General features: G+C 46.2%; 1 protein-coding gene across 2 annotated transcripts; it reads left to right on the forward strand.

Moving 5' to 3' along the window:
• The first annotated feature begins 1,233 nt into the window (after positions 1-1,233).
• Positions 1,234-12,417, forward strand: ZNF583 (zinc finger protein 583). Of its 2 annotated transcripts, XM_036306585.1 has the most exons (5): positions 1,234-1,395; positions 2,470-2,569; positions 7,499-7,625; positions 7,909-8,004; positions 10,109-12,417. In XM_036306585.1, exons 2-5 carry the CDS (start codon positions 2,561-2,563, stop codon positions 11,584-11,586), a joined length of 1,710 nt encoding a protein of 569 aa, XP_036162478.1. In that variant the 5' UTR covers positions 1,234-1,395; positions 2,470-2,560; the 3' UTR covers positions 11,587-12,417. The 2 variants fall into 2 exon arrangements, with proteins under 2 accessions (XP_036162478.1, XP_036162477.1); XM_036306584.1 differs by lacking the exons at positions 1,234-1,395; positions 2,470-2,569 and having other exon boundaries at positions 7,487-7,625.
• The last annotated feature ends 3,093 nt before the right edge of the window (positions 12,418-15,510 follow it).

Genomic DNA, 15,510 nt, shown 5'->3' on the forward strand with positions numbered 1-15,510 from the left:
GGGAGGAAAAAGGCCCAAGGAGTTTGTCTGATAACCGATTGTAAGCATGTGATCTGTGTTGGAATAAATGTCGATCATGGGGATGCCAGATCGGCAAAAAACGTTTTACACGAGACGTCGAGGAGTTTTCTGTTACGGGGTGACCTCTCGGCCGAGTCCCCTAACGCCCTCGGCAGCTCACATCTGCGTGGAAGCGAGGGGAGCCCTGGATCCGCACATCCCGAGCGGCGTGGTCCCTGTGGCTGGGTGTCCCCGGGTCCTGGATGCTCTGATCCCTTTCTGTGGCCGGGTGCCCCCGGGTCCTCGATGCGCGTCAGGCCCCCGTGGTGATGCCTGGTCCCTCCCTGTGGCCGGGTGCCCCTGGGTCCTGGATGCCCCGGCCCCGTGATGCCTGGTCCCTCCCTGAATGGGGAAAGACAGTGGGGAAAACAGCACCGGGGGGGGAATCCACGCTTCCAGCGCGGACGGTGTCATTGGACAGAAGTTGCTCTAAACAAAAAACCAGGTAATGGGGTCCAGCCGCCCTGGCTCAGGGGTTGAGTGTCCACCTAGGAACCAGGAGGTCACGGGTTCGATTCCCCATCAGGGCACATGCCCGGGTGGTGGGCTCCATCCCCAGTGCGGGGTGTGCAGGAGGCCGCCAATCCATGATTCTCTCATTGATGTTTCTATGTCTTTCCTCTCCCTTCCTCTCTGACGTCAATAAAAACGTATTTTTAAAAAACTAAATAATGTGTAAGGAACTAGTCTTTGCGGACGCTGGGCAGCGCCGATCCCCGAGAGGAGGGGAATGAACTGCAGTGGCTTTCGGGAGGCATATTCCAGACCTCAAACCGCTGACACCAGCGACACAGTTTGGGGAGCCTGCGGTGCCAGGGATTGGGGGGCAGAGCGGGGACCAGGCCTGTGCCTGTGGCTGGAGGGCGCGCTGCCTCCGCGCTGGGCGGTGGGAGAACCTTCAGAGACAAGACGTGACGTCACAGAGGCCCCCTGGAAACAGCCATGAGGCTGACCTCCGGGCTGGGACCTGGGGGACGGCCCTAGGCCAGTCCAGCAAAGTGGGGGGCACCGCCCGGGCCAGGGGCGCCTGCGCAGTCCGGCCAGCCGCCTCGGCGTGGGCGGGGCCGGGCGGGGGTGGAGGTGGTGTCCCGGGCGAGACCCTGCAAAAGGAGGATGTGGAGGCGCCCCCAGCCTGCGGTCCCAGGATGCACTGCGCCGCGTCCCTCCCTGGACTCCATTTCCCAGCGGTCCCTGCGGCCGGCGCCAGCTGCTCGCCGAGCGCCGCGGTCCCTTTGTGAGTCCGCGGGTCCAGCAACGGCCCGGCCCGCGGAGATGCGGGGCGCCCGGCCTGGGCCCGCCGCGCGGAGGGAGGCGCCCGTCTGCGGGGAGGAGGCGGTGAGCGGTCCCCTGGGGGCGGGGACGGAGCGGGGCCTGGGGTCCCCGTGAGGCTGTGACGAGGCTGTGACGGCGTGAGGGCGCGTGTGTCAGTGTGTGACCGTGTGAACAGGTGGACCCTGTGTGTGTGTCAGTGAGCGTGTGTGTGTGAGTGTGAGGGGGTGACACCCCGTGGGGCGGGGTGACAGTGAGCGTGACAGCGGGCCCGGTGGCCCCTGTGACCCGCGTGAGGGGGACCCGCCTCGGGGCGGGGGGCAGAGAGAGGAGGGGCGATGGGCGTGAGCGGGGAGGACGGGGTGGGGCTGGGGGCGGGGAGGAGCGGGGGCGGGCCTCGGGCTGCACCCCAGGGGCCCGGCTGCGGGACCGCGGCCTCCGGTGCAGAAGGTCCTCCCCCCACCTCCTCCTCCCTCCGCGGGGGAAGGGAGCGGAGCGGGAGGGAGACCTACTGTGCGCTGTTGGAGTGACCGGTGTTGATGGTCACACGGGCGGGCAGGCTCGGTGCTCCGTGAGTCGGTCCCACGCTCCTGCCCGCGGCTGGTGGGGAGCAGGTTGAGGCGGGTCGCCGGCCGCAGGGAGGGGCGGTGCTCACAGGGGTGGGAGGCATTGTGACCCCAAACCCGGTTCTGACCGCTGAGTGAGCGGCCTTACCTTCCAAGGCGGAGGGGTGAGTGGCAAACAACTCTTTTTTAAAAATGAGAGAGGAAGCCCTAGCCGGTGTGGCTCAGTGGATAGAGCGCCGACCTGCGGACTGAAGGGTCCCGGGTTCGATTCCGGTCAAGGGCATGTACCTGGGTTGCGGGCACCTCCCCAGTGGAGGGTGTGCAGGAGGCAGCTGATCGATGTTTCTCTCTCATGGATGTTTCTAACTCTCTATCTCTCCCCCTTCCTCTCTGTAAAAAATCAATAAAGTATATTTTAAAAATAAATTAAAAAATAAAATAAATAAAACAAAGCGCAGGGGGAAAGAGTTGTACGCGTGGGAGCGACTGATTCAGGGAACCCCTCATCTGCGTCTGCGGTGGGGGGCGGGGAGGGGCTGTCCAGGTGACGCAGGGTCCCTTTCTCCCTCCGCAGCTCGCCTTTCCCCAGACGCTGCGCCTCTGCCGGAGAGGAGCCTGAGGGAGGGGCCGGAAGCGCCGCCATCCGTCCTCAGGCTCCGAAAGCCATGTCCCAGGTAAGGAGCATCTCTCCTCCCCTCCCAGGCCTGCGCTGCTTGTCAGGCTGTGTGCGAACAGTCTGGTTTTCTCCTGAGACTCATCAGCCTACCAGCGTCCCCTCCATGAGGGACCTGGCCCTGATATCCTCCAATCCAGTGTCAGGGGGTCCCCCAAAGCCCAGTGAGCATCCCCTTTTTCTCAGCATTTTCATCTTTATCCAAGAAATAGTTCAGTGCTGCCTATGGCTCTCAGGAGGCCACGTGTCCGTGATTATAGTTTGTTTACTGTACACCGAGTGGCCAGGTTATTATGACCACCCCATCAGGACAATGAAGTGGTTGTGCAAAGCTACACTAATAAAAGAGACATGCAAATTGGTGTCACTCTGCTACGCCCACCAGCCAATCAGGATGAGTATGCAAATCAACCCAACAAAGATGGCGGTTACTTTGCATATGCAGGCGTGGAGCAAAGACTGAAGGCTGGCCGGAGTGAAGACTGAAGAGGCTTGGCTTCTCCGCTGCGGCTGGACCAATGGCCTGGGTCCCGGGTGCCGGAGGAAAACCGGTGCCAGCAGCCAGGGGAAGGAAGGCCTATTGCGTGAATCTTCGTGCAATGGGCTTATAATAATAACAATAATAAAACTTTGAGAGTATTTGCTTAGGAAGTTTTCAATATTCAGTATTTTTGGAAGTGTCAGTGAAGTACTGATGGGGTGGTCGTCATAATCTGGCCACTCGGTGTATAATGTAACGATGTGAAATTAGTGAAGAAAGGATGGGTTATGCATTTAGAGAAAAAAAAAATTTCTTCCTGTTCTAGCCAGTTTGGCTCAGTGGATAGTGTCAGCCTGCGGACTGAAGGGTCCCAGGTTCGATTCCGGTCAAGGGCACAGGCCCGGATTGCGGGCTTGATCCCCAGTCGGAGGCGTGCAGGAGGCAGCCGATCCATGATTCTCTCTCATCATGGATGTTTCTATCTCTCTCTCCCTCTCCCTCCCTGAAATCAATAAAAATATATTTAAACATAAATAACTAAATTTCTTCCTTACAATGTATAGGTTAAATGTAAACCATAAAACCATGCAAACTGCTAAGGGAAAACCTAGAGAAGAGGTTGGAAAGAGGAAGCTGGGCCAGAAGCACGAGTCAGCCGTGTCCAGTGGCACTTCCTGGGGTGACCGACTAGAAAGGTGCTCCCCGTGGCTGCGGGGCACTTGTATGTCCTGGCGTGACTGAGGACCTGGACTCTCAATGTTAACTGACTTACATGTAAATAGCGACATGCAGTGAGCAGCTGGTGTGTTGGACAGCACAGATCCAGGCTCATGAAACGGTACAGCCAGGAAGAAAGTGGAGGGCGAGCCTGTCCAAATCTCTCACTGCACAGACGAGGAAAGAGAGCGCCAGGGAGGAAAGCCCGTGTCCCCGTCACTGGTTAGCGACTGTGCGGCTGTAGGGAGCGGTCGTGTGCGCTGAGGGTCAGGAACACGGATGATGGGGCGTGAGGAGCTGAAGAGGGTGGAGGGAGGAGGATACCGTGGAGCCGTGTGCCCACCGTGACGACCGAGCACTCATCTCGTTCCTGTTCCCAGACTGTCCCTGGCCCCCGCTCCACCTGGAATGAGATCCCGGTGTCCTTATCCGGGCCTGCAGGGCCCTCTGTGACCCAGCCCCAGCGCTCCCAGACCTCATCCTGCCCGTGTGCGTCTCCGCTCCAGCCACACTGGCCACTTACTCTTGCTCAGACGTCCTGGGCTCTTCCCTGTCTCCGAATCTTCGCATTCGTTCCCCCTAGATCAGGGATGGCGAACCTATGAACTCATTTTTTTGGTTGATTTTTCTTTGTTAAATGGCATTTAAATATATAAAATAAATATCAAAAATATAAGTCTTTGTTTGACTATGGTTGCAAATATCTATATGTGACACGGCACCAGAGTTAAGTTAGGGTTTTTCAAAATGCTGGCACGCCGAGCTCAAAAGGTTCGCCATCACTGCCCTATAATTAGTGCATTCCACTTCCCGAACAAGGCAGGTCCCCGACCGTGGGTTTACTCCAGGATATCTGACTAGTACATGTTATACATGGTTTACAGTCACTCCTTGGGGCTCTTAACTTCTTCCTGTGTTTACGCTTCTACTTCCATCTTCTCCCTGAAGAACCCCTATGGCAGTGCTTCTCAACCTTCTGGCCCTTTAAATACAGTTCTTCACGTTGTGACCCAACCATAAAATTATTTTCGTTGCTACTTCATAACTGTAATGTTGCTGTTATGAATCGTAATGTAAATATCTGTTATGCAGAATGGTCTTAGGCGACCCCTGTGAAAGGGTCCTTTGACCGCCAAAGGGGTCGCGACCCACAGGTTGAGAACCGCTGCCCTATGGGTATTTCTTTGTGTGCAGGTCAATACTTGACTCCCGGCCTGAATGGTTTCTCATTAGCTCCTATTCTTGCTGGGTCACAATAGGGTCAAGATTTTTTTCTGAGGTTAAGTAACTTTGGAAAATCCTAATTCAATGGAGAGAAAAAGTCTAGAAATTATCTTAAGAAAATAGAGACAGTGTAGAATCAGAGTGAAAAATGAAGGTTCAAAAAACTGAAGATTATCAAGGGTTAGTAGCTAAGATACGGCGGCATGTTTATACTTTATAATATTATCCATCTGGCAAAACTAGTAACTGTAAATTTTGATGGCTTCTATGGTGACACGGTGAGTTGGTGTGTGTGTGGGCTGGAGGACTTCCAATTCTTGAACTTAAAAAGGGAAAAAATTCACTGAAGGTAGAAATACGGAATATTATTTTCTAAGTTTCCTTAATGATGACAAAATTGTGCAAAAATTGTTTTGTCACATCAAGATAAATATAAAAATATTTGAAAGGCAGTCAGGTCTCATTGGCCAGGAGAAAGATGTCAGTGGGACCCCTGAAACCTGGAATCCGTGAGTTTGTATGTGCAGCGTAAAAACGTCTCCTAAGGATTTTATCCAGCAAAACCTACCACAGCTCACCGCCATCTACACAAGAAATGACGTGTGAGGAACAGGTTTTTTTTTTTGCACAAAATTTTGAAGAGTTTGTATCAAAAGTCTGAGTTTTATGGAGATGCTAGTTGACAGGCCCACACTGTCTAGCACAAGATTCATCTATTCGCCCCAACTTGTGCTTCCTTCCTCCCTAAAGCCTCCCTTACTCCCCGATCTCCCTGGTTATGAAGCGTCGTAGAGATGGGAGCTGGTGCATGTATGTTGCTTGGAGTCATACTTTGGTTTCCCTTATAGGCTGCTTAACATTTCTGTCCATGTCCCAGGCAGTGGCGGCTCATATATCGACTCATTTTTTTCCATGTTTGTGTAAAATCACTGATGTGCTGGAATACACATCTTCAGTGGGAGCATTATGGGAAGAACAGGAGTGAGGTTTGTATTTGACAACCACCAAGACCGGAAACACCCCAGAACTTACTCCTCTGGGGTCCCAGAGGCCGCTGCCATGTTGGGCCTCCCCGTCCATTGCTGGGCTGAGGGGAGATCTGGCACGGGTGCCAGCAGGGCTCGGTACTGACCTGTGTGGTGGTCCTTCAGCACCTGACCAGCCAGCACAGTCCAGATGCGCCCCATTCAGTGCCATCCGTCCGTCAGCCCAGCTAAGAGCGGGCATGGCTGTGACATGCCACACCTAAGGGGCATGTTGAGACCAGCAGCCAGCCCTGGTAAGGCTGGAGCAGGTGCGTCTCTTAGGAAGGATGTACGTTTTGAATTTTTAGGAAACATGCCAGGTCTTGTCCCATGTTATAAAGAAGATCCTTGCTCTAACAGGTTTGGCTCAGTGGATAGAGCGTCGGCCTGCAGACTGAAGGGTCCCAGGTTTGATTCCGGTCAAGGGCATGTACCTTGGTTGCGGGCACAATCAAGTGGGGAGTGTGCAAGAGGCAGCTGATCAATGTTTCTCACCCATCGATGTTTCTGACTCTCCCTCTTCCTTCCTCTGTAAAAAATCAATTATATATATATATATATATATATATATATATATATATATATAAAAATGATCCTTAATTCAACACGCAGTAGCCAAGCCAGCTGTCCTGTAACATTCAGAACTCTCTCGCTCCTGGGAAGCTGTGTGCGTCCCGCCAGCGAGAGCTGTGGGTATTTTTTATGCACTTCACGATCACATTGGAAACCTTCACTATTTAAGTTCATTATCAGAGCTTAGAATTACTCTTGTCTCTGAGGTAGCAGATAGGTTACCAATTGTCTTTGAGACTCAGTGGGATTATCAAATGCTGTTAGGGAATCTTTTATTGCTTCTGCTTGTTCTCTGTGATGGCGTCCATTGGTTTAAGTTATATTTTTGCAAAATGACTATAAAACTTGTTTACTATCTTATTACATATCTTATTTTAGAAAATCAAAATTATAAGCATTAATAGGATAGGATATGTATGAGTATATATGGGATGTATATATAGATATATCTGGAACATTCCACTGTAGAGTTTGGGGAAATGCTGATTTAGACCATGTACATCTTGGAAGGCTTAACTCATGTTCCTGTCTTTCCCTTGAAGCGTTTCTTCACTTCCACAGTCTATCTTGATTTTCCATATTGAGAAATGCCCTAGCATTTAGTATGAAAAACGTATTATTTTACACTTGACTGTTGAGTGTTGTTATTGCCCATTTTTGTGTGTGACAAGTCTTTTCTCCATCAGTAGAGAGTATGAAATTGTACATTTAGCGTGGCAGCATCAACACTAAGCACAGAGAAGTCATCCGGCAGTTACTTGACATGTGTTGCTCAGAACCTAAGATGCTACCAGGAAATTTCACTCTATGTAATATTTCTCTCCAGCAGTAAAGTGATTTAGCTCTTCACACTACACCCGTGTGAGGGTAAGAACACCAGTCGGACAAAAATATGTTTATGTCATTTCAGGATTTGGTGACATTTGGGGATGTGGCTATAGATTTCTCCCAAGAGGAGTGGGAATGGCTAAATCTTGCTCAGAGGAATTTGTACAGGAAGGTGATGTTGGAGAACTACAGGAACCTGGAATCGCTGGGTAAGATCTCCCCGTAATTCAGAATCTCCCCAGAGGGCTGCTCCCTCACATAATGTTTGGGGAGCCTCTGATATACGTCGCTGCATTTCTCTTCCTGCTGCTCCCCAAAATAGGCCGAGTTTTGTAGAATTGGCAGCTTCATTAGACAATCCCTACAACTTCCTCTTTCTTCAAAACACTCCCTCTTCCTTAACTCTCCCTAGAGTGCCCCCACCGCCTGAGGACCAAGGGCTTGATCTGATTTCAGGGCCTGGCTAACTTCCCCTTTATTTCTTCTACGCAGGAGTTTCCGTTTCGAAGCCAGAGGTGATCTCACTTCTGGAGCAAGGAAGAGAGCCCTGGATGGCAACGGAGGCCAGGACAGAAGGCACATGCTCTGGTGAGTGAGAGAGAACTAGGGAGGTAGAGGCCACTCCAAGAAAACAGAGCTCCGCCCTTCTGAAGGGTCCAGCTCGCCACACGTATTGTCTGGGTGGCTTCCTTAAAGGCTCCAGGCCTGGGACACACATCGAAGCATCTTTTAGCATAAGCTCCCCAACTTGCTCTCCTTGTATACATTCTCTCACAGGGTCTCCTTGTCCTCGCCTTTGAGTTTTGCGCAAGTCGTTCCAACACATGAAAATATCCAGACACAGCAATGCCTCTACTTTCTCTTTTGCCACTCATTTCTTTTTGGTTCAAGGATTGATTCATTTCTTTTTTCATTATTTTACTAAGAATGTTGAGCATCTTTTCATGAACGTATTGGCCATTCATATATCTTTTGTGAAGTGTTCAATTTTTTGCCCAGGTTTTCAGCGGGTTGTTTATCTTCTTATTGAGTTGTAAGAGTTCTTTCTTTAGATGGTCTTAGAACAAATCCTGTGTCATTTGTATGTATTGTGATATACGTATGCCAGTTGTGGTTTGGTGTTCTTGTTTTTCTACTGCTGTCTTTTGAACATTCAAAGTTTTCCATTTTCATAAAGTCCAATTTATTTGTCTTGATTGGTGCTTTTGTGCCATCTCTAAGAAATGCTTGCTACCCCCAGGTCACCAACATATTCTATTTTTTCCCCTCTAGGAATGTTCTATTTTAATTTTTACATTTGGGTAATGATCCACTGAGCTAATTTCTTGGGTGAGATAAATATTGAGGTTCATTTCCCCCCCTCCAGATGGTCAGTTATTCCAGGACTCTTTGTTGTAAAGACTTTCCTTTCCCCCATTATATTGCTTTGTTGGTACCCTTGTTGAAAAGCAGTTGAACATAAATGCAGAAGTCTAGTTCTGAACTCTGTTCTGTTCCATTGATCTACATCTATTCTTTCACCAGTACCATATCGTCTTGCTATCTGTAGCTTTCAGATATCAGATAATCTATTCAAAAAGCCTGCTGGGATTTCACTTGGGATTACAATACATCTACATCAACTTGGGGAAGAATTGACATCCTCACATAATTGAGTTTTCCAGTTCATGAGTATGGTTTCTTTAGCCATTTGTTAAGGTTTTCTTTCTCTTAGCAATATTTTATAGTCATCCAGTGTAGTGGTTTAAAAATTTTTAAAAACATTTTTATGAGTCTTATTTTTGTGTGCTATAATTATAAATAGAATTCTTAAAAACTCCCATCTTGTTTGCAGGTAGTATGTAAGAATGTAAAGTGATTTTTATATGAACTATCCTACAACCTTGCTAGATTCATCTAGTAGTTGAGCATTTTCTGCAGAGACAATCAGATTATCTGCCAATACAGTTTTCTTTCTTCCTTTTTGGTCCTTATGCCTTGTTTTTCTTGATTTATTATAATAGCTTGGGTCTCCTGTACAATGTTGAATTGTACCACTTATAAGAGCTCATATACTTGCATTGTTCTCAATCTTAAGGGGAACTATATTCAGTCTTTCACCATTAAGTTGATGTTAGTTTGCTTAGATGCCCTTTTCAATTTTAGGAAGTTCATTTCTATTCCTGGTTAGCTGATAAATTTTACAAATAAATTTAGTAAAATACTCTTTCTACATCTATTGAAATGATCATATGATTTTTCATCTTTAATCTGCTGATGTAATGATCATTCATTGATTTTCACATATTAAACCAACCTTGCATTCCTGGGATATTTATTTTTTCTAATAGTTACCTTACTGACTATATATGAAGAATTTATGTTTTAATCAACTCTCTTAAGTTCTTATGTATTTTATTCACTGATTTTTTTTAAAAATATTTTTTATTGATTTTTTACAGAGAGGAAGGGAGAGGAATAGAGAGTTAGAAACATCGATGAGAGAGAAACACCGATCAGCTGCCTCCTGCACACCCCCCACTGGGGATGCGCCTGCAACCAAGGTCCATGCCCTTGACCGGAATCGAACCCGGGACCCTTCAGTCCGCAGGCCGATGCTCTATCCACTGAGCCAAACCGGTTAGGGCTGATTTTTGTTTTAAAAGTTCTTTTCTTCTGCATAAACACACACTATTTTCTTACTATCTTTTAGATTGGGAGTATGCATTTAAAAACAGTGAATTTTCATCAAAGCAAGTTATTTATGAAGAATCATCCAAAGTAGTGACAACAGGAAGAAGCCATCTTAGTTACAGCCTTGATAGCCCCAGTTTGATAGAAGACTATGAAAGTGGGGACTGGTTTAACAACAAGTTGCAAAGTAAGGAGGTACATCCTAGTCAACTGATCATCACGCATAAGGAAATCCTTACTGAAGATCAAAGTAGTGAATGTACTAAATCTTGGCAAACGTTCCACCAGGATGCAATATTTGCTATAAAACAGGGTTTTCCCACCAAAGAAAGAACACATAAGCATGAGCCACAAAAGAGAAAATACCGCAAAAAATCTGTGGACATGAAGCCTAAGAAAGTCTATGTAGAAAAGAAACTTTTGAAATGTAATGAGTGTGAGAAAGTTTTCAACCAGAGCTCATCCCTTACTCTTCACCAGAGAATTCATACCGGAGAGAAACCCTATGCCTGTGTTGAATGTGGGAAAACCTTCAGCCAGAGTGCAAACCTGGCTCAACATAAGCGAATACACACTGGGGAGAAGCCCTACGAATGTAAGGAATGTAGGAAAGCCTTCAGCCAGAACGCACACCTCGCTCAGCACCAGAGAGTTCACACTGGAGAGAAACCTTACCAGTGTAACGAGTGTAAGAGAGCCTTCAGCCAGATTGCACACCTGACGCAACACCAGAGGGTTCACACTGGAGAGAGACCGTTCGAATGTATTGAGTGTGGAAAGGCCTTTAGTAACGGTTCGTTTCTTGCTCAGCATCAGCGAATTCATACAGGGGAGAAACCTTACGTATGTAATGTGTGTGGGAAAGCCTTTAGCCATCGTGGTTACCTAATCGTGCATCAGAGGATTCACACCGGAGAGAGACCTTACGAGTGTAAGGAATGCAGGAAGACCTTCAGCCAGTATGCGCACCTGGCTCAGCACCAGAGAGTTCACACCGGAGAGAAACCGTATGAGTGTAAGGTGTGTAGGAAAGCCTTCAGCCAGATCGCATACCTCGATCAGCACCAGAGGGTCCATACCGGAGAGAAACCCTATGAATGCATTGAATGTGGGAAGGCCTTCAGCAATAGTTCGTCGCTGGCACAACACCAGCGGAGTCACACGGGAGAGAAACCTTACATGTGTAAGGAGTGCAGGAAAACATTTAGCCAGAATGCAGGCCTTGCTCAGCACCAGCGGATCCATACTGGAGAGAAACCTTACGAATGTAACGTGTGTGGGAAAGCCTTTAGCTACAGTGGCTCTCTTACCCTGCATCAAAGAATTCACACTGGAGAGCGACCCTACGAATGTAAGGACTGCAGGAAATCGTTCAGGCAGCGTGCACACTTGGCTCATCACAAGAGAATTCACGCTATGGAGTCTTTCTTGAGTCTCTCCTCTTCCTCACCCTCCATGTCCAGCCATTTGCCAAAAGCTATAGGTTTTATCTCCTAAATATGCCTTGAATCTCACTCCTTTAATCATTTCCACTCCATCATCTTCATCCAGTGCACAATAGTCTACTTGACATGGTCTATGGAAATAGCTTCCTAATTGGATTACTGTGTTGACCACTTACTTTTGTCAGTTGTCACACTGCAGACAAATCTATTAAAAATAGTTTGATCATATCACTTTCATTAAAACCCCTCCTGGCATACTATAGTTCTTAGGTTAAAGCACACAGTCCTCAAAATAGCCTAAAAGAACTTCCCCCAATACCTCGTTCCAGCCTACCTTACAAAGCCCCATCTCATGCCAATATCCATCTCATTCTCTTGAAGACTTATCCAGAATTGAGAACTCATGCCTGCATCAAATAGATCTTGGTTCTAATCCTTGCTCTTCCCTTTTTTAGCCCTCTAATCTTAGAGAAACATTTTGTCATTTGTAAGCTTCAGTTTTTTAAAAAAATATATTTCATTGATTTTTTACAGAGAGGAAGGGAGAGAGATAGAAAGTCAGAAACATCGATGAGAGAGAAACATTGATCAGCTGCCTCCTGCACACCTCCCACGGGATGTGCATGCATCCAAGGTACATGCCCTTGACTGGAAGTGAACCTGGGTCCTTTTAGTCCGCATGCCGACGCTCTGTCCACTGAGCCAAACCGGTTAGGGCTTCATTTTTATATTATAGAAATAATAATGGTACTACCTCGGAAGTTAATGGGTCCTAGGCCGGCTTGCTCAATGGTTAGAGCATTGGGCTGCAGAGTGAAAGGTTGTGGGTTCAATTCTGGTCAAGGGCATGTACCTCAGTTGCAGGCTTGATCCCCAGCCTCAGTTGGAGCATGTGCAGGAGGCAACCAATCAATGTCTCTCTCACATTTATGTTTCTCTCTCCTTTTACTCTCTCTAAAACTCAATGGAAAAAAAATCCTTGGGTGAGAATTAACAACAAAAATGTTAATGCGAACATTAAATGAGATCATGCATGTAAATGGCCCGGCAGATAGCCGAGCATAAAGTAGTCTCTCAATAAACTGTAAAATAAAAAGATACTGTGGTATTCAAAGAAAACATGACCATCTTAACAGTGATTAGCTGAGAAAGAGCAAATGCAGCAGCTCAGTCTCAGGTTGTAGAGATTATTGATTAGGAACAGTGGTCATTGTTCTAAAGGTGGGTGGGTGACCTGGGTATCTAATACAGTAGGATTGATGTTCAAGTACATGATAATAGAGAGAAAGATGGTGGCTGCTATTTCAGCATGGCTATCTAGGAATATATGACTTTGTTGGTAAGAAAAATTAACTTCATTACATATTCTAAGCAGTCAGATTTTAAAAACCAACTTGTGATAAGTAGAATTTACTTACTGAGATGCAGTCTTCATTCCATTTAAACAAAGGCAAAAAGATAGTTAAAAGAAAACTTGAAAAATAAAGGGTAAGTTTGACCCCTGCTCCTAATTCCAGGGGGATGCATTGTTTTATACCTATGCCATTTAAAATAGAAAAAGTTGAGCTTCTAAGCTGTAATTCTAAGACTGGAGGGAGAAAGTAACCAAAACTATATAGATCAATACTCAAACTGGCTGCCTACAAACATGTTTGATTTGGTATGCATCAAGTATTTTTTTTTTAATTTATAGATTTTTAAAAAGAAACATTGATTTGTTGTCCCACTTATTTATGCATTCATTAGTTAATTATTGTATGTGCCCTGACCAGGGTTAGAACCCATAACCTTGGTGTATCGGGACTATAACCAACTGAGCTACTCAGCCAGGGATGGTATGCATTAAACTAAAAAGGAATCTGAATACCTTTAGGTGGGCATGTGTTTTCCAGTTCACCACAGTTCAAACCACTCCCTGTTCCCTTATATCTGACTTGTTTTATATTTCATATTATGTTCTCTTTGAGAATACAGTCAATGCATTAACCAACTCACATGAATACAGGTACAAAGAAAATGATGAAAGTTAATAGGTGAAAGAAGGCTTGAGCAGACATTTATCCTTCTGCAGGGGAAGACTCAGTGTTACACTGATGTTAGTAGGCCCAAATTCACCCACAGATTCCTTGTACCTAACGAAATCCTAATAAGAATTTCTTAAGGCTTGAAAGATTGTCTCTGTGAACATACACATATACATTCAAACAGATATACATATAAAGATATACATAATAAAGGTGATATTACATGCCAGTGGCTTAACAGTTTTGGTCAAATTGACTCTGCTCTGCACAAAACGATCCCCTCATTCTTTTATCCCCCCTTTTTTTTTTTTTTTTTATCCAAACGTGAAACAGTGATTAAAGGACATGGGAACATACTTTATAGAACGAGGACCATCTTCCTAAGTGACATGAGATCCAGAAGCCACACACACAAAGATTCTAGGTTTGATTGTGTAAGAACTTTATTAGGTATAGCATCAAAGGCAGTATAAACAAAAGGCTTAAACAGAATTAGAGGGAATCATTAACCCATGAAATTCATATTCTTAACACACAAGTGCTCTTACAATCACTTAGAAAATGGCACTTCCTCCCGCCATGGGCAAAGGGTACGAAGAGGCAACAGGTGACTGATGAACATGTGGTACGTACTGAATCTCAGTAGGATCAGAAGAAATACAAGTTAAGCCAGGGAATTATTTACACTGCAAAAGCAAATGAAAGGAGATGCTCTATGTGCTGAGTGAAGAAAAATGAATTACAGAACTTTTTGTGAACGGCAACTTGTCGATACCAGAATTTTCCTGGGCCAAACCAAGAATTTCTTTTGCAGTTAACAAATAGCACACAGTGTATCTCCCAACAATGGCAAAGGCACCAAACAAGCAGAAAAGAGAGGGTCAGGAAGAATAGCTAGACCAGATAGAACTCTACTCATTCCAAAATTAAAATTCTAGCCTTGCAGAGGCTCTATGGATTACTGGTAGAGTCCGTCTTACCCAATTTCCTCTACTAAAAAAAAAAATAAGGGGGGAGGGGGAGCCAAATTAAATAAAAATAAACATGCCAGCATCATTGAAATAGGAAAGTGATACCACCTCATCACACATTCTGAAAAAGAGAATACAGAAACAGCAGTTAGGGCCACACTAAAAGAACATGCCAGGATCTTTGGCGAACTCTACCCTCTGATAAGAGCAGCACAATGGAGAAAACGTAGGCAGAAGGAACTCTGAAAAACTAGACTAATATAACCCAACATGGTGGGATGAAGGTGCTTAAAATTCCTCTAAGAAGCCTTCATTCTAGATCCTCGTCTGAAGAGCAAAGGCAAGTTGGCAATATCTGTTAAAATACGTCTATCTTGTGATCTACCAATTTATCCTCCAAAAAATATTGGTAAAACCTTACAAAATCGTATGTAGAAGAATGTTAATTGCAACACTTTTTTAAAAAAATACAAACCCTAGACCCACAGTGGTCCCTGCCCTCGCTAAATGCTCTATGAGGTCTGCACTTCCGGTGAAGATGGAATTGGAGGGAATAGTTTACCTTCCCACCTGAAATACTAACAAAATCTATAAAACCTTGGTGTTGATGAGACTGGTCACTGGGCAACGAAACAGGCCCATGGGAAGTGGGAAATGAGTGAGGGGAATACGGGACTATGATTCCCCCAGGGAACCACATGTGGCATTTCCAAGGCTGTGTGTGGTCTCTGAGTGGAGGTGATGGCGCTGGGAGACCAAGAGGCTGAGGTGGTTGGAGTTCACAGGATAAAGTGCCTCAGGGCTCTTACAGGAAAAACAACCCTGACACCTGCAGCATCTTTACCCGAGTAAGAACTCTAGTTTTTAGCTAGAATCCTGAACAGGACGTGTGTGCGTGGAAGTCACCTGAAGTTGCGGAAAGGACTGACGGCGTTCTGAGGAGAAATAGACAAATCCACAATGACGAGACTTTGACATGCA

Source organism: Myotis myotis, unplaced genomic scaffold (genome assembly GCF_014108235.1).
Source record: "Myotis myotis isolate mMyoMyo1 unplaced genomic scaffold, mMyoMyo1.p scaffold_m19_p_42, whole genome shotgun sequence".
Taxonomy (NCBI): Eukaryota; Metazoa; Chordata; class Mammalia; order Chiroptera; family Vespertilionidae; genus Myotis; species Myotis myotis.

Bases quoted from the DNA above. Each gene is read 5' to 3' on its own strand.
- ZNF583 (XM_036306584.1), top strand. From the start codon at position 7,487: ATGTCATTTCAGGATTTGGTGACATTTGGGGATGTGGCTATAGATTTC. The intron at 7,626-7,908 runs GTAAGATCTCCC...TCTTCTACGCAG, and splicing joins CAGGAACCTGGAATCGCTGG to GAGTTTCCGTTTCGAAGCCA. The intron at 8,005-10,108 runs GTGAGTGAGAGA...ACTATCTTTTAG, and splicing joins GACAGAAGGCACATGCTCTG to ATTGGGAGTATGCATTTAAA.